The sequence below is a fragment of the Electrona antarctica genome, assembly GCF_951216825.1.
Source record: "Electrona antarctica genome assembly, chromosome: 14".
In the NCBI taxonomy this organism is placed as follows: Eukaryota; Metazoa; Chordata; class Actinopteri; order Myctophiformes; family Myctophidae; genus Electrona; species Electrona antarctica.
The window spans coordinates 15,992,178-16,009,816 of NC_136795.1; the positions used below are offsets into that span (position 1 = coordinate 15,992,178).

General features: G+C 39.8%; 2 protein-coding genes across 5 annotated transcripts; both read right to left on the reverse strand.

Annotated features, from left to right (window-relative positions):
• Positions 1-789: 789 nt before the first annotated feature.
• hirip3 (HIRA interacting protein 3) lies at positions 790-9,217 on the reverse strand. The gene is made up of 18 exons (XM_079521338.1): positions 9,058-9,217; positions 8,474-8,594; positions 8,195-8,366; positions 7,795-8,079; positions 7,207-7,358; positions 6,878-7,082; positions 6,233-6,396; positions 5,812-6,013; positions 5,393-5,547; positions 4,935-5,136; positions 4,495-4,649; positions 4,037-4,238; positions 3,580-3,746; positions 3,325-3,442; positions 3,074-3,153; positions 2,690-2,843; positions 2,176-2,274; positions 790-1,343 (listed from the first exon to the last, which is right to left on the reverse strand). Exons 1-18 carry the CDS (start codon positions 9,123-9,125, stop codon positions 1,156-1,158), a joined length of 2,889 nt encoding a protein of 962 aa, XP_079377464.1. The 5' UTR covers positions 9,126-9,217; the 3' UTR covers positions 790-1,155.
• A 697-nt stretch (positions 9,218-9,914) lies between these two features.
• kctd13 (potassium channel tetramerization domain containing 13) lies at positions 9,915-17,168 on the reverse strand. 4 transcript variants are annotated; one of them, XM_079520021.1, is made up of 8 exons: positions 16,801-17,168; positions 14,667-14,751; positions 14,131-14,383; positions 13,750-13,919; positions 13,265-13,354; positions 12,074-12,126; positions 11,727-11,922; positions 9,915-11,344 (listed from the first exon to the last, which is right to left on the reverse strand). In XM_079520021.1, the coding sequence occupies exons 3-8, from the start codon at positions 14,366-14,368 to the stop codon at positions 11,123-11,125; spliced, it is 969 nt and encodes a 322-aa protein (XP_079376147.1). In that variant the 5' UTR covers positions 14,369-14,383; positions 14,667-14,751; positions 16,801-17,168; the 3' UTR covers positions 9,915-11,122. The 4 variants fall into 4 exon arrangements, with proteins under 4 accessions (XP_079376147.1, XP_079376146.1, XP_079376149.1 ...); XM_079520020.1 differs by having other exon boundaries at positions 14,131-14,386; positions 16,801-17,167; XM_079520023.1 differs by having other exon boundaries at positions 17,005-17,163.
• Positions 17,169-17,639: the final 471 nt, after the last annotated feature.

The following is a 17,639-nucleotide window of genomic DNA, read 5'->3' on the forward strand; positions in this document are numbered from 1 at the left end:
CTTGCAAGTGTCCCTCATCTCCACCTCATCCCACTGGATGGAGACTTTGGAGAGTGGAGCCAGCAGTGGGGAGGCATAGCCTACTATGGTCCGACGGAGCATTAAAGGGGCATTCCACTCATTTTCAACATTTTACTATGTCAATAATATACCTTAGAGCTGTTAAAAAAAGTTCCCCCATTCTTGATGATGTCATCAAGATGTGTTTCACCATGTTAATAATTTTTACAGTTCTAGGAAACACAAAATGGGGGGACTTTTTTTTATTATTTCCACACAACAGCTCTAAGGTATATTAATGACATAGTAAAATGTTGAAAATGGGTGGTTTTCCCCTTTAAGCACTTATTGAGAACAGTCATTTAACTCAGTCATCAAAATCTAATAAGCAGAATTATATACAGTAGATATACTCTCGTTGTTTTGTTTATTCATTTGAGCTTGATAATGCTGTTCATCAGCATGCTAGTAGTATTCAATAATCTAAGTCTCTGAACGTTCTTCATACAACTTCACAAGACCTCCAATTCTTATGGCCAACCCTGGCTCATTTTGTCTGACATAATAGGTCAACATTCTGCATCACATTGTTCTGTTAGACATTTCTAATTTCATGTCTTTCTTCACTACGGTATATGAAACACTTTGGACTAATTTATTAAATTAATTTGATGAAATATCTCTAATCTACACAGACAGACACAGACACACACACACACACACACACACACACACACTGTATGTCCCACACAGTATACTCCATGTGATTTTCACAAATGAAAATTAGGCTTTTTCTTGTATACAAACATGAATGTTTATTTATTACATTAATCATTAAATTGTGAAGCTTCTCCCCTTCAACAATAACATGTTAGGGAATACAACAACCAAATAAGAATCCCATTATACAGTCAACAAAGATAAGATATAAAAATGTTAAGGAATACATCAACCAAAGAACAATCCCAATATACTGTCAACAAAGATAAGATACAAAAATGTTAAGGAATACATCAACCAAAGAACAATCCCAATATACTGTACAGACGGATTTGGTCCCTCGAACAAAACAACTGCTTAGGCCAAAAACTGACTTTACACAAAGAACAGCTGTGTGGCCTGTCAATATTTGCAAATAACCGCTGCCTGTGCCTGTCAATCACTGTCTCCGTCATCACTGATGATGCCCTGCAGATTGCTCCAGTCAGTTCTCCTGCCTCCTCTGCCTGTCTCACCACCCCCATCACTATCAGAGCTGGATTGCACGGTGCGTGTAAACGGATCAGATTGAGGAACATCCTTTTCCTTCCATGCTGATGATGCTGCTCGTCGTTTAGGTCGACCTGAGAGAGAAGATTGTGATCGATTATTTTCATACCGTTTAGAAAACAGTCAACGTTGAAGACACATAACAAATCATCATTGCGGTTGGGCAGAAACCTTTTATATATTTTTTAATTTATTTTTCAATTCATTCCTTATTTCCATGCAAATGTTGCATGCAATATTTAGATATTTCATATTCATTTGATTAATTTCTTGATATTAGTCAAGAGGGATTTTGTCCAAACATCATGGCAATTGGTACACGTTATTTCTATAGTCATGTGATCAAGACGCATCTGCCCCACCATCTTTCGTATTCCATCCTCATTGGCTAAGATTGGCTTCCAAAGTTTGCAGGAGTGGCTCATTTTTAACAAAATTCCTCAAATCATGAACGCAGCGTCCCAGTGCAGTGAAGAGTTGAAGGAACAAGGAAGCACCTTATAAGAGTCAAATGTTTGGTGCCATTAATTCCAACGTGGTTATGTGTCTGCTTCATAAACGAGCCACAACACAGCATTATAGTATGGAATCACACACCTTCCTGGCCTGCCGCTTTCATGAGCTTGATTGCATTGATTTGTGGTCAATCAATGATCAATAGAAAACGTCTGTAACAGTTTTTTGTACATGCATTGATTGCAAACATTGGTTCATCTTGCCCCCTGTTGCAATGTCCAAAGAATGTTCTTCCGTCAGGGCAAGCAGGCAAAGACATAACCTGTATACAGCATCAGAACTTACTTACGCCTCTGGTAGGGGACAAAACTGTGCAACTTAAGACAAACCAAATGTTATCTAAGCATGGACACCATCACAAAGATTTCTTTTAAAACAACAAATAACCACCTTGGGTGGTGATGATGTTGCTGACATCAAGTTCAGCCACCTCTTTAGCCCTCTCTCTCTTGCGTTGAACCTTTTTACACTTCGCAATAGTTGGTCGACCTGCAAAGGAAAGACAATGATGCTATTAAGTTCAAGGTATGGTACGCCTGCAAATGATTTTCCAATGTATAACAGATACTCAATGCACCTTTTTTATATGGAGCTAAAGATAATTATTCCAAACACTCTCTTTAGTCAAGTGTGTGTTGTCAAATGACCACACACACACACACACACACACACACACACACACACACACACACACACACACACACACACACACACACACACACACACACACACACACACACACACACACACACACACACACACACACACACACACACACACACACACACACACACACACACACACACACACACACACACACACACACACACACACACACACACACACACACACACACACACACACACACACACACACACACACACACACACACACACACACACACCTTTGACTCCGAGTTCTTCTAGCTCTTTGTTCAGAAAAGCCACCATTTGTTTTACTGAACTGCAGTCATCAAGGAGCTTCTTGTATGGCTTCCTCACACCACAGAGGGTGATGTAGTGCTTTAGCCTAGCCACAGCTTTGTGCTGTGCGTTGTCCTGTGCAAGGACAAAAAAAACACGTCTTGTAACACTTACTGATTTGATATTTCAATATTTCGGGAATAGTTTCTCAATAGAAAATGTCAGATGTTTGATGAGACAAGGGGGAATAATAAAATGTATTTCAGAGCATACGAGCGAAGTTACAGCACATTATACATTTCATCATATTGTGATATCAAAGATGATCAAGAATAAGTTTTATAACATTTTATTTGAAATCTCACCTTTGATTTGGGCTTTGCATTCTTTCCCTTTTTTCCAGCCTCCTTTTTGTCTCCAGTGTTTTCACTCTTGCTGTTGTTTTCTAAAGTGGAGTGACAATAAATTAAAGTCAAAAAGTCACATTTAGGCCGAATATATTTAAATTGAAATCTAATTCCTTGCCCTGTGATCTGTAAAAAATCTGTGTACTTTGCTAAAGTTTTGAATTAAGTACTTTTGAAGATTCAGCAGGATTAATCCAGAGCGACTTTACCTTTACCCTCACCATCTTCCTCAGAAGAGTCCTTCTCCTCATCATCTTCCTCAGAAGAATCCTTCTTCTCATCATCTTCCTCAGAAGATTCATTGTTGTTTTTGTTGGAAGTAGTTTCCTTTAATAGAGTGTGGAGGAACATTATTCATACAGAGAGCATTGAATGATAAGTTACAGCACATTCCAAATCTCACTATATTTTGTGTAAGACGGTTAACAATATTCCATTTTGAGCGGTGTTGCTTGAAGACTCACCTGTTCTGATTTAGACTTTACTTTCATTCGTTTAACTTTCTTTCTTTCTTTCTTCTTTTTGTCTGTTTCACTGGTGTCTTCTAGAGAGGGGGGTGATGAGTCAGAGTCTTCCTGTTTAAGCTCCTCAGGTGTCTTATGTTTTGATCCTTCTCTCTCAGGAGGCAGCTCTTCATATCACAAAACAAAACAAAAATCGTAAGTTTGAATTAAATTGAAATATAAAATAAAGTACACCCACCCATCAACGACTGTAACAATGACCTTTAGTGCATAATGCTGAAACCCAAACGTGTTCCGGCTATGGTTTAGGAATGTTTGTCTACTTTTGCAGAATGTTCACATACAGTATGAACACATGACCAGAATAGGGATGCCAGGCTCAATGTGGTAATTGGACTGAAGAAAGTGCATCATCATAATAGATCCTGAAGTAAAACGACAATTTTATATTATTTACCTTTCTCGCCTTCTTCCTCAGAAGAGTCACTACTGCTGTCGTGGTTGGAAGTAGTTTCCTTTATGGCGCCATTTTTCTTTCCGTCATCACTGGATTTATGTGATGGGGAAGGCTTCTTCTCCATACTTGCATTCTGACCTTTCTTCACCGCACTTTTATTATTTGTTCTCCCTTTAGTCTTCTGTTTGTTAGATTTGTCATCCTGTGCAGAGGATCAAAGACAATAGGTTGGCCAAGTAGAGTATGAACATTCAGATTGGCCCATATAATAGATAATAATAGAACTTCCAAGAAGACAATCTATGTCTATTGCAGAGTACAGAATGATGTGCAGAATGGGTTGTGGGGGCTATGCAGAGAGCATACATGATAAGTTACAGCACATTCCAAATCTCACTATATTTTGTGTAAGACGGTTAACAATATTCCATTTTGAGCGGTGTTGCTTGAAGACTCACCTGTTCTGATTTAGACTTTACTTTCATTCGTTTAACAGTCTTCTTTTTGTCAGTTTCACTGGTGTCTTCTAGAGAGGGGGGTGATGAGTCAGAGTCTTCCTGTTTAAGCTCCTCAGGTGTCTTATGTTTTGATCCTTTTCTCTCAGGAGGCAGCTCTTCATATCACAAAACAAAAATCGTAAGTTTGAATTAAATTGAAATATAAAATAAAGTACACCCACCCATCAACGACTGTAACAATGACCTTTAGTGCATAAAGCTGAAACCCAAACGTGTTCCGGCTATGGTTTAGGAATGTTTGTCTACTTTTGCAGAATGTTCACATACAGTATGAACACATGACCAGAATAGGGATGCCAGGCTTAATGTGGTAATTGGACTGAAGAAAGTGCATCATCATAATAGATCCTGAAGTAAAACGACAATTTTATATTATTTACCTTTCTCGCCTTCTTCCTCAGAAGAGTCACTACTGCTGTCGTGGTTGGAAGTGGTTTCCTTTATGGCGCCATTTTTCTTTCCGTCATCACTGGATTTATGTGATGGGGAAGGCTTCTTCTCCATACTTGCATTCTGACCTTTCTTCACCGCACTTTTATTATTTGTTTTCCCTTTAGTCTTCTGTTTGTTAGATTTGTCATCCTGTGCAGAGGATCAAAGACAATAGGTTGGCCAAGTAGAGTATGAACATTCAGATTGGCCCATATAATAGATAATAATAGAACTTCCAAGAAGACAATCTATGTCTATTGCAGAGTACAGAATGATGTGTAGAATGGGTTGTGGGGGCTATGCAGAGAGCATACATGATCAGTTAAAGCACATTCCAAATCTCACTATATTTTGTGTAAGACGGTTAACAATATTCCATTTTGAGCGGTGTTGCTTGAAGACTAACCTGTTCTGATTTAGACTTTACTTTCATTCGTTTAACAGTCTTCTTTTTGTCAGTTTCACTGGTGTCTTCTAGAGAGGGGGGTGATGAGTCAGAGTCTTCCTGTTTAAGCTCCTCAGGTGTCTTATGTTTTGATCCTTCTCTCTCAGGAGGCAGCTCTTCATATCACAAAACAAAAATCGTAAGTTTGAATTAAATTGAAATATAAAATAAAGTACACCCACCCATCAACGACTGTAACAATGACCTTTAGTGCATAATGCTGAAACCCAAACGTGTTCCGTCTACTTTTGCAGAATGTTCACATACAGTATGAACACATGACCAGAATAGGGATGCCAGGCTTAATGTGGTAATTAGACTGAAGAAAGTGCATCATAATAATAGATCCTGAAGTAAAACGACAATTTTATATTATTTACCTTTCTCGCCTTCTTCCTCAGAAGAGTCACTACTGCTGTCGTGGTTGGAAGTGGTTTCCTTTATGGCGCCATTTTTCTTTCCGTCATCACTGGATTTATGTGATGGGGAAGGCTTCTTCTCCATACTTGCCTTCTGACCTTTCTTCACCGCACTTTTATTATTTGTTTTCCCTTTAGTCTTCTGTTTGTTAGATTTGTCATCCTGTGCAGAGGATCAAAGACAATAGGTTGGCCAAGTCGAGTGTGAACATTCAGATTGGCCCATATAATAGATAATAATAGAACTTCCAAGAAGACAATCTATGTCTATTGCAGAGTACAGAAGTACAGCATGATGTGCAGAATGGGTTGTGGGGGCTATGCAGAGAGCATACATGATCAGTTAAAGCACATTCCAAATCAAACAATATCTCAGGCTCACCTTTTTTTCTGACTTAGACTTCACATTCCTTTGTTTTTTAACAGTCTCCTTTTTGTCTGTTTCACTGGCGCTGGAGTCTTCCAGAGAGGGGGGTGATGAGTCAGAGTCCTGTCTAAGCTTCACAGGGGTCTTCTGTTTCGATCCTTGTCTATCCAGAGGCAGCTCTTCATATCACAAAACAAAACCATAATAAATCAGTAAACTCAAAATAAATTGAAATATATACACTAATTGCAAGAGCATGAACATTCAGGTGTATAATACAGTACACCCATCAACATCAGTAACGATAAGCTTGGCCTCGAGAGCATAAGCTGAAACCCAAAATTGGTCAGACTATGTTAGTACTGAACTGCTGTATGAAATGTATTCCAGTCATTTACAACTGGACCAAACAAAGGTTTACACACATGTATACTTGATTATGTCAAATAGCAGATCTACAAGCTCACAATGTGCCATATTGCAACAAGTGAGTTGGTAGATTTTCCCAGAATGTTTCTCTAAATGTTCGCAGAATGTTCACATATTATGATATGCTCAGAATAGGGATGCCAGGCTGAAAGTGGTTATTAGACTGAAGAAAGGGCATTATCACAAACATAATAGATGCTGTAAGTAAAACGACAACTGCGTATCATTTACCTTTCTCGCAATGATCTTCCTCAGAAGACTCACTACTGCTGTCGTGGTTGGAAGTGGTGTTCTTTATGGCATCATTTTTCGTTCCATCATCGCTGAGTTTCTGTGATGGGGAAGGCTTCTTCGCCATACTTGCATTCTGACCTTTCTTCACCCCTCTTTTATTATTTGTTCTCCCTTTAGTCTTCGGTTTGTTAGATTTGTCATCCTGTGCAAAGGGTCAAAGACAACAGGTTAGCCCAATCTCGTGTGCAACCTGTCCTAGCCTGACTAGCCTCACAGACACTTCAGTGTAATTGTGAATGCCTGAGCGGTATTGCTTGAAGGCTCACCTTTTCTGATTTAGACTTTCTGTTCCTTTGTTTTTTTACACTCTTCTTTTTTTCAATTTCGCTGTCGTCTTCTAGAGAGGGGGGTGATGAGTCGGAGTCCTGCTTAAGCTCCTCAGGTGTCTTTTGTTGTGGTGTGGTATGAAGAACTGCCTCTGGAGAGAAACGGATCAAAACAAAACAGTAAAAAATGTGTAAGCTCAAAAGAAATTGAAATGTAAAACTATTGCCACTTGCCAGTGAAACAAGAGAATCACATCTGGGTGTATAACACAGTGCAACCATCAACGACAGTAACAATAAGCAAACCCAAGCTATGTTAGTACTGAACTGCTGTATCATGAATTTTATTCAAGTCAATTGAAACAAGGCCAAACAAATGTTTAGTAATGACAAGAAAAAGTTAATCCTATTTGTTGTACACCAATTAACAAAAATAACAAATCTATAAGCTCACCATGTGCCACCTAGATTTTCACAGAATGTTGTCTGTTATGATAAGCTAGGTTGAAACGTAAAGTTATTGGGCAGAATAAAGGGCATACCGTAATAGATGCTGTAAAACGACATGTAAAATTACATATTATTTACCTTTCTTGCCATCTTCCTCAGAGGACTCACTACTGCCGCCATGGTCAGATGTAGTCTTTTCTGCACTTCCATTACTGCCCTTCTTCACCCCACTTTTATTTGCCATTTTCTTTTTGATCTTTTGTTGGTTCTCAGAGCTCTCATTTGTTTCCACGTCCATGTTTCCTTCACCGCCAATGTCTTCGTCACTGACCGCCTCATTCTGGTCCTCATCATCATCATCTTGACGTGGTTGCGACTCTGATGTTTTGCTTGCCTTCTTTCCGGCACTTTCCATTTCAGAAGCTTTGTCAAAGAAGTCATAGAAAAAGAAATGTTGGAGTTTGCCACAGAGGATTTACTGTGTATTTTGAAAGCTAACCCCTAATGATAGACAACACAACCACTCATTATCACCAACCTGAAGAGCTTAACGGACGAGATTTCTTTGCCTGGGATACAGTTGTGTCATCTGCGTTCCCATCGCTTGCCTCCTCATTTTCTTCTTCCCTCTTTCTCTTCTTTTGGGGGATCACGGCAGTGGCAGCTTTGACAGATTCTTCAAGATTCTTCACATCTTCTTCGTCCGGGTTCTAAGTAAAAGTTATGGTTTGTTATTCACCCAAAAATACAATACAAAAATATGCATACAAACTCGAGCAAAAGCAACTTTGACATTGAAGGATTACAATCATGTTACCTGCATTTTCATCAGTTCCTCTTGAACCACCTTCTTCATGAATTGTTTGGCATCTGGACTTAATGATTCATGGCCCACATGTGACAAATATTGCCGCCGTATAATGCCTAGAGTTAGGCCACTAAAGTCAAAGTAAAGTGTTACATTAGAAATATAACATCAAAGGAAAGTGGTAATCAGGTGGTATGTAATTATCAACCCAACTCAGTATTTGTGAACAAACAAAATACAGCACACACACACACACACACACACACACACACACACACACACACACACACACACACACACACACACACACACACACACACACACACACACACACACACACACACACACACACACACACACACACACACACACACACACACACACACACACACACACACACACACACACACACACACACACACACACAAAATGTGGAACGCCCTACCAACTGTCATTAAGACATGGGAATCCCTTGACTGCTTCAAAACCGCTCTCAAAGGGCACCTACGACGGATGACTGCTATTCGAAACTGGCCCCCGTAAAATCATATACATACATACACACACACACACACACAGAAACATGACTGTACCTCAGGTCTGGTGCATCACTCAGTTGTTGACAGACAAACGTCCGAATCCGCTTTTCTTCTTCAGACATCTTTCTTGACTTTTCAGCGGGGTTTTTTTGTTGTCAGATGTGACGTCACGTCAAATTGCGCCAGTGGCAGTTTCCGGTCTCCTCCTCTTCTTCTTTTTCATTTCCCGCAGACAACACGCCCGTCGGCGTATTGCTGCCTCCCACTGTTGGTGTTAAGTGTTGTATTGGCATGTTCCACAGCTCTGAGCGAGCAGATTCCTCATAGAAATGCAGGATATGCATATTCCTCTCCTCCATTGTGTATTTGGAGTGCTCCATTTTCACATGTTGCATTTTCTTATTTGCCACTCTCATGACTGTCATAATCATGATGCTCGTGAAGTACGAGTGTCATGTGAACCATGGCTACCTGCTCCCCAGAGTGATGAACGCGCCACAAATACTAATTTTAATATGGCTTAATAAAACGGTGAACCTTCCTCTCACCCCGCACAACTTATGCTTTACTGTTTCGATGAATCTAACATGGTGAATAGTTTGAAGTTACAATGGGTGCAAGCAATGGGGGAAGGGGGAAAGTCAGATAAAATGAATATCAAATATCTAAATACGGAATCTAGCAATTTAAACACTGTCTGGGGTGTATACACACACACACACTATATAATTAAATGTGCTTAACCACAACATTTTTTGTAAATAACCAAGGGTGTGCAGTTGATATGTCCCTATAGTACTCCTACTGTACATAAGAATCAATGAAGATTGTGCCATCAGACTAGAAGTTACATAATACATTTTCTAATCTCTTACATGTACTTAAATGCATTAACCATACATACCACATAAAATGATTCAAGTCATTTATTCTGAACATTTGCATGACCACTGACAAAGACATTCTGGACGGAAGTTACATTAGTGCATATCGGAAGGTATCCTAGGCGGTCATTCAAAAACAGTGTGAACTACATACTGCTCTCATTCATGCATTTAAATAATTCCGAGTGATTAGGACATGCCATTGATCAATTCAATGGGTGTCCTCTCCCTGAGGGAAATGAAAATACTACAAAGTGTGTGAAATGTACAACAAATTTTGTAATGGCTTTTTAGTGGCTCGGTATCAATGATGAGACTATATAGCCGTATCATTGTTCAGCTTGAAATGTTTGGTATAACTACAGGCCTACGGCATCAGTGAACAAATTCTAAATGTGATGTGTGCTTCCATAACATGTTTGACACATGCCATAAATAAAACAAAAAAAAAAGGTGTGGGGGGGGAAAACCCATCAAATTACTACCTAACCAAATTTACACAGATATTGCATAAAATAAAAATACAACTACCAGAAAATAAATTAAGTTAATAAATTAATACAAAACACATGTCCTGAAACAAATAAAGTATCAATAACTTAAATAAGAAAAAGGAAAAAACAAAAAACAACAAAAAGTGTGCTGCTCCGCACTCACATTTACAGACAGTTCCCACCTGGCAAACAAAAAAGTGACAGCGTCATTTTATTCCAGTGTTAACGTACCAACGATTAAATGTACAGTAAATCGCCTCCGTTGCTCGTCAGTGTGTTATGGAATTCCAACCCAAGTAACAACTAAGTATGCACCCAATGGCTTTCACATCACAACCTGAATGAAAAGGATTAGACTTAGAGGAACAATGCAGTGGAGGGTTCTTAGTGCACGTTGTTAACAGCAGGGATAGGGCTTTAGGGATTTAAAGCCCTGTTGGTGACTGACGGCCGGGGCTATTCCTCATATTAAAACAAATAAAATTCACATAACGTCTTCCATGTGCCCTGTAATTTGCCATATTTGCCTTTAAGAAATTACAAAAACGTTTCCTTTTGTAAACATAACGGAAGCCATTTGTATTTCGACGTCTTTGTTAGGTCAACAAGTCAGCCACATCTATTGGGACATTTATGGCAAATCCATGCTATTGCTATAATCAAGATCGTCCTTTTTATTTCATATTGCTAGGCTCCACCGAGAACACTTGTACATTCATTCTCCCATGCTATACCATGCCATTAGTCCTTGTACACTGTCTGTTGGCCGTGTCCTCTCTCGTCATGCATGATATGCCTCCTGACGTGGATGCGCCGGACACGCCTGTCTCCTCCACTGGCACCCTCTTCTTCTGATTGGCTCGAGTCTAAAAGGGCCAGACCTCCAGGACCTGATCCTCTACCATTTTCATAGATGAGGATGTTGAGGGTTTCTTCAAAGATGCGCGCCTCAGGAAACTCAACCTAAATAAACCCACACACAGATTCAGAAAGAAATGTGAACCGACTGCCATTGTTTTTCCCTTTTCTACACGCCTGCATACCTACACTATGGTGTGCTAAAGCTTTATGTATGTATATGTATTTGTATATTGTCTTTATCTGTGTACTGTACGTCTTATGTATCTTGTCTGTATGTTACGGGAGATGGTTGAGAGCTGTGATACAGATATTACAGAACAGAGACAATAATGTACGCTGTGAAATGTGATGTTCATCTGAGCAAACCTGTTAAGATATTCACAACCCCTAATTGAAAATGAACTTCATTTGCAATTAGGGGTTGTGAATTGGTTGGTGACAAACAAATGCATTGTTCTGAAAGAAAGTGTATCCTGCTGCTTACTTTGGTCTGTTTCTTCTCTGTTGCATACACTATGGAGGTGCAACAAACTTCAGCAATTTTGCGGCCTTCACCGTAGAATGACCAACAGCAGATCTCATCCCCCAGCACATCCTTCACAAACAGAACTCTGCCATTAAAGCGCAGCCCAAGCTTGTCAAACAGCTCAATATTCTTCAGCAGGTTATCATCAGAGTTACTGGAAATAGAGAACAAGAAAGACCAAGGGGTTACAGCAGACACTTAAGTCATTCTACATCAAAGCAGTGCAATCTTATACAGGTGAAAGCCAAATGGATTTGGCTTTCACCAAAGTGTCTGAGCCATCCATCTTCAGCCTCAATTCTTACCTGGTGTAAGAATATTTGTTGTTTCCCCTGTTGTTCTGGAGTTTTACGACAGGCTGTGGAGAGAGGAGGAAACAAATACAATGTTTAGTTGTTGGTCAGTTACAATGTTAACGGATGTTAATATTTGCAAATGGAATCCATAATCTCTGGGATGACCTAATCTTAAAATGCAGGTGAAGGCCACATCCATTTGTCAGGTCATAAATCTCTTCTGGATGCACACATATTTTCTTGAAGGTGTACAATATTGAATATTACTAATATTGAATATTACTTTGAACCAAAATAACAAGAATGCAAATTTGATGGATCAGTTTAGTACTCTACCACCATGTCATCTTTTTTTTTCTCCATTCATATTAAGAGGAAAGGGACAGGTACAGGGCAGGCATACAGAAATGCAAATAAAACATAATTCTGATTATGTCATCTTTTCATCACCTTGCTCATCTGAACCCCGGAACTAAATATCCGATTACATATTAAAATTGGGTACTGGGAGGACCGGACAGCCGGTGTAACTGGCTGTGGGAAATATTTGTTTCCGATTGCCTGGTAGGTGTCCACTAATGGTGTAAGTCGGGAACCCATCAAAGATAGGCAGTCAATATTTTAAATCACCATTCTGACTTAAATAAATACTTTACTAACCTAAACTGCATGTACCCACAATGGCAAAAACAAATTGCAGCCATTTGTTGGACAAGAAAGCTTTTGTATGGTGTTTGATTGCTGTGCAAAGGCCAAGCATTCTAGAACAGGGGGTGCCATGCAGCATGTGTATGTATGAAACTATTGATGTCTTATCCCCTCACAAGTAGACCAGTCACAGCTCACGTCACTATGAGCATGATTTCACAAACGAGAACCACCTCTGGCCACAGACAAATGCAGCATGAACTGTGTACAAAAGGTTTTAGCGTGTCGCGGGTTCGATCCCAACAAACTTGTGAAGATGTGAAAGGCTGCAGGCTCCCCAGGCACCAAAAGTGAAACCACATCCACGAATAATTCAAAGGTTAGTTGAGAGTGAAGGCTTATAAACAAGAACACCCTGAAGAAGACATGAGTCGAAACGGTGCAAACAGCCTCTCTTTCTATTGCGTTGGTAAGTGGCCATGGCATATTGCCATATTATGACACCCGTGATGACCTGTCCTACCTTCACTCCTAAAGATGTTCAAACCTTACCTTCCTACAGGTTGCAATCATCCTCTGTTCCTCTTTGGCAGAGGTAATCATTGGGATGCGACACACACTTTCATAGACATCCTTTTGTTTCTGTAAGCAAATGGAGACACGTGATTGGAGTGGGAACTATATTTGTGTTAACAATTTTAAATCACTAAAAGATCTGCTAAAGTCATCTTTTAAAGCAGGCTTAAGACCTTTTCCCAGGCTTTGATTAGCTAGTGTGTGCATGTGCGTATGTGTGCCTGTGGATGGATGGCGGGTGGTGACAACACTGTATATCTTTTATGTTTCAATAATAAGTTTGACTTTGTGAAGCAAATTGAGTCTACCTGGTATGAAATGTGCTATAGTAATGAGATCGACTTGGAAATCAAAGACTTCTCTAACTGTTGTATAAAGGATCTCAATCAGTGAAACAGCTTTAACTTGGTGGAATTAGATTTCTTTAGGCTGAATAACTGAGAGACACTTGCTTACAGTACCTGCATGGCAGTGAGGCATTGTTGGATGAGTCCCTGGACTCTGTAGTACTGAGCCTCTTTCAGAATCTCTTCTAGTTCTCTGTGCTCATCAGGAAGTGGCACTGAGCCATCTCGGAGGAAGTTCAAAACCAGTGCAAAATGTCGCCCACAACGATCCATCACTACCCATCCTAGAAGAGGGAAAGAATTGATCTAAGGCATTTGCATTCTTCTCAACTGTTTATGTTATTGCATGTGATGATACAATCCCAGTTAGTCCTGTCTGGAACCACTGCTCCATCTGTATTTTAAAACGGGATTAACTATGGTATATTGCAGGTCCGTAGTAATGTTACAGACCCAATAGGATCTCTGCTTGTCAGAAAGAAAACATACACTCACCCTCTGAGTCTATGGTGACCTCTGTACCTCCATTGCAAATGCTCCTCAGCAAGCTATCCTCTTTGCTTAGTGTCTGAACAGTGGTACAATGCAGCGAGCCGCCGACATTCAGCTTGACATACTTGCTCCCAAGCAGACCACGTATTGTAATACCATGCTCCCCTGTGTCCTGGCAGGCAGAATGGGGAACAGGGCCAGAGACAGCGGTCATACTGCTAGCTGAGGCCTCAGCAGACATGGAGTTTGAGAGTTGCTGCTGCAACACACAAGACAAAGAGATGATAAGGCTGATGGTTCAATGTGGATTTTCATGTCAAACATTACTTATTTTATAGTACAATAACAGTCATTTGATTTCTATAACACTTTTCAAACATATGATGCACTTTCACAATATAATTTAAAAAAGTCTGCTTAGTGTAAAACTAATATAAAGAAAAATGATTTGCAGCAGCAAGCTGGAATGCAAGGCAATACCATAATTGAGCATGTGCATGTGAAAGGAAAGGGTGAGAGCATATGGGTGGAATACAAACCCTGGTGGTCCAGGTAAGGGAAGGGGGTTGGAGTTGGGTCCCAGTTGGATATGGACCCTGGTTGGTGTAAGACGCAGGCAATGGGCTGCAATTACAGATAAACAATCTAGTCAGCATTCAAACTTAAAAACAAAAAAACAGTACAACTAAATACAGTCATTTCACTACTGCAAAGGCCAGAAATGTCTTCAATCGCCTCTTCAAAATGACTTAGTAGTTTAGTAGGTGCATAAAGCTACTTTTGATGTAACCTCGCATCACCAGGCTTTCCACCTCGGAGGAAAGCCTGGTCTGTGTTACTAAATTGCTGTGTGATCCGGTCGGGAGCGGATGATATCTTACATCATGTTGTAGTCATTGCAAAGATTATTTATTTATAAAGATGGGCGAACTTCATTGGAGCCACTAGAGGCGAAATGGTACATAAAGCCTACAAATGGTCTCCTAAATGAAGTAGGCGTGGTTTGCTTCTCCCCCGACCTCCCCACCACCCTCCCCTCTCACAGACTGACAACAACACTGACAACGTCATGTGGATGAGCATTGAGAGCATTATATGGCAAATGTCATGATTCCCATTTCCCAAATCAGCCCCCATCAACCAAGAGTCTAAGACAGTTATGGAAAATTATATTATTATTAAGCATGGGAACACACATTTTATTTCACTTTAAATATGTCCATTAATTTCACGTTATAATATTCACATCTTAAATTAAAATATGGGGCCAGAGCCCCCCCATGAGTCGTCCGTCAAATTGCAGATGGACAGAGAGACTCCCGTCTCCTCTTAAATCTCACGAGTTTGTTGCTGGGATAAAGAAAGGACGATAACAAAGTAGACTTTCTCTTGATTTGTCTCGTAGTATGAATATCTTGGAAATATTGTGTGCCTTGTGATGATTGGGTCCAGTATTTAGTTCAGTGACCATGGAGTTAAGGAATGGTTCAGAAGCTGTGTTCACGTTCACTCTCCCATTGGAAATGAATAGACTCCAACATTCTTCCAGTCTCCTAATAATGTGTCCGCCCACCTCACTCAGATATGGGAAGTAAAGCAAAGTTGGACCCTCTTGCTATTTACCTCTTGGGTCATTGTTTTGTAGTAATCAGGCCGGAACCCTCAAACCAGAACTTCCTTTCCCTCAAACCGGAAGAATAATACCTTCCCAATAAAAGCGGAATTACACTGATTTCTAAAATACAAAATAAATATAAATGTGAGTGTGCTTTCCAGAGACTATTTAGTATCCGTATACCTTTGTTATCCCACTGGGAAATTCTACGAGAGAGCGAGTTATGCTTTTATTGGGATGGTATTATTCTTCCGGTTTGAGGGAAAGGAAGTTCTGGTTTGAGGGATCCTGCCATCAAAAGTAGCTTTATGCACTACAAAACAATGACTACAAACAACATGACGCAAGATGTCATCCGCTCCCGACTGGATCATAAACCCGAAAAAGGAATTGACAGTAACAAATACTAACACAAATGAAACATGAAGTATTTAGTTTGTGCTTGAAATGTACTGTAATTCTGCAAACTGTTAATAAATTCTTCAATCAATCAATCAATCAAGTGTGAATGCAGTGCATGGTTTTATTTGCTCTTTAGTTAAAGATCTCAGTTAATGTAGGCTGTAGGGACATAAAACTTGACAGTAGGTGGGTGCTAACCAAGAGTAGAGTAGACCACTGTTTCAATATCTGGGGACCTGACATTGATAACCACTGCGTCTAGAGTCTATCTAGAGTAGAGTATACCATTCAGGGCTTAACACATTACACACAATATCTAAAAAACTAAAGATTTACTTTAACGAAGTTTAATGTAAACACCAAATTGTTTGTATGCAGGCAAGTACACAATTAGGCTAATCCAATCAGAATAAAAACTTTTGCAAACGTATGCAATTCAATGCAAAATCGTATCTACCGGTATAATAAAAGCATTAGCGGTTAGTCACTTCCCAGTGTTTAGAATAGATCCTCTCATATAAGCTTATCTTATCATCGCCATCAGGGCTGGTCCAAGCTTTCATGTTCCTTATCTCCACATACAGTAGCATGAAGTTAGCCTGTTAACTGTGGTCAAAATCCTTAACAAAAAATGGTTAATGTATTTCTGAACTTACCACACCAAACATCCAATGGATTGGCTTTAAATATAGGTTAGAGTTTGCAGAAATTATCAATGTAAAGGACGATCCACACTGCATTTAAAACACAGCTACAGTAGCTAGCTTAGCGTACGGGTTGCTAATGTTTCATTAGCATGCCTGCTAAGTGCTAAATCTTAATCAAAGTAGTTAATACTGTCTGTCTGTGTGCCAGGTTACCCTAACAGCAGCCTTCTTCAATTCGGTGGTCGTCTGCACGAAACCAGCAGCTTTCAAGTAACGAAATGCAACTAATAATTAAAAACAAACCAGGTCAACAAGACTGAAAAAATGACTGATTTCGATTTCTGCTGCTACTTCTTCCGGCTTATTCTTCTTCTATTGGGCCTTTACACACAAACTACTCTACTAGAGAAATGCATTAGTGCCACCTTCTGGGGATCTAGGAATACAGTACAATGCTCTGACTGATGAATTCAATGAATGTATAATATAATATAATATAATATAATATAATATAATATAATATAGTATAATATAATATAAGCCCCCCTCCCACTGGTTATTTAACCTGTTTTGCATTTTTAAGTGGTGCAACCACTTCATTAAGGAGCTATGTGTGCACGGGTCGCGTCTGTCCCTGCCTGGGTCCCTGGCTGTGTCCGAGCACGAAAATAGCGTTTGGTTTGTTTTCACAAACAAGTGTCACTGTTGCGCAGCCTAACACACACACACACATATTAACTGTATAGGTATATGATGATTTCGGGTGTGACAGTACAGTACAGTGACAGTACAGACAGTACAGTAGGCCTACAGTAGAGGGACCCCCCAGGGACCCCCAAACGGTAACA

Excerpts from the sequence above, each read along its gene's own strand:
- kctd13 (XM_079520021.1), bottom strand. The coding sequence starts at position 14,368 with ATGTCTGCTGAGGCCTCAGCTAGCAGTATGACCGCTGTCTCTGGCCCT. Across the intron at positions 13,920-14,130 it reads GGTCACCATAGACTCAGAGG|GATGGGTAGTGATGGATCGT; the intron begins GTGAGTGTATGT and ends TCCCTCTTCTAG. Across the intron at positions 13,355-13,749 it reads AATGCCTCACTGCCATGCAG|AAACAAAAGGATGTCTATGA; the intron begins GTACTGTAAGCA and ends ATTTGCTTACAG.
- hirip3 (XM_079521338.1), bottom strand. The coding sequence starts at position 9,125 with ATGTCTGAAGAAGAAAAGCGGATTCGGACGTTTGTCTGTCAACAACTG. Across the intron at positions 5,137-5,392 it reads TAAAGTCTAAATCAGAACAG|GATGACAAATCTAACAAACA; the intron begins GTTAGTCTTCAA and ends TCCTCTGCACAG. Across the intron at positions 3,747-4,036 it reads TGAGGAAGAAGGCGAGAAAG|AGCTGCCTCCTGAGAGAGAA; the intron begins GTAAATAATATA and ends TGTGATATGAAG.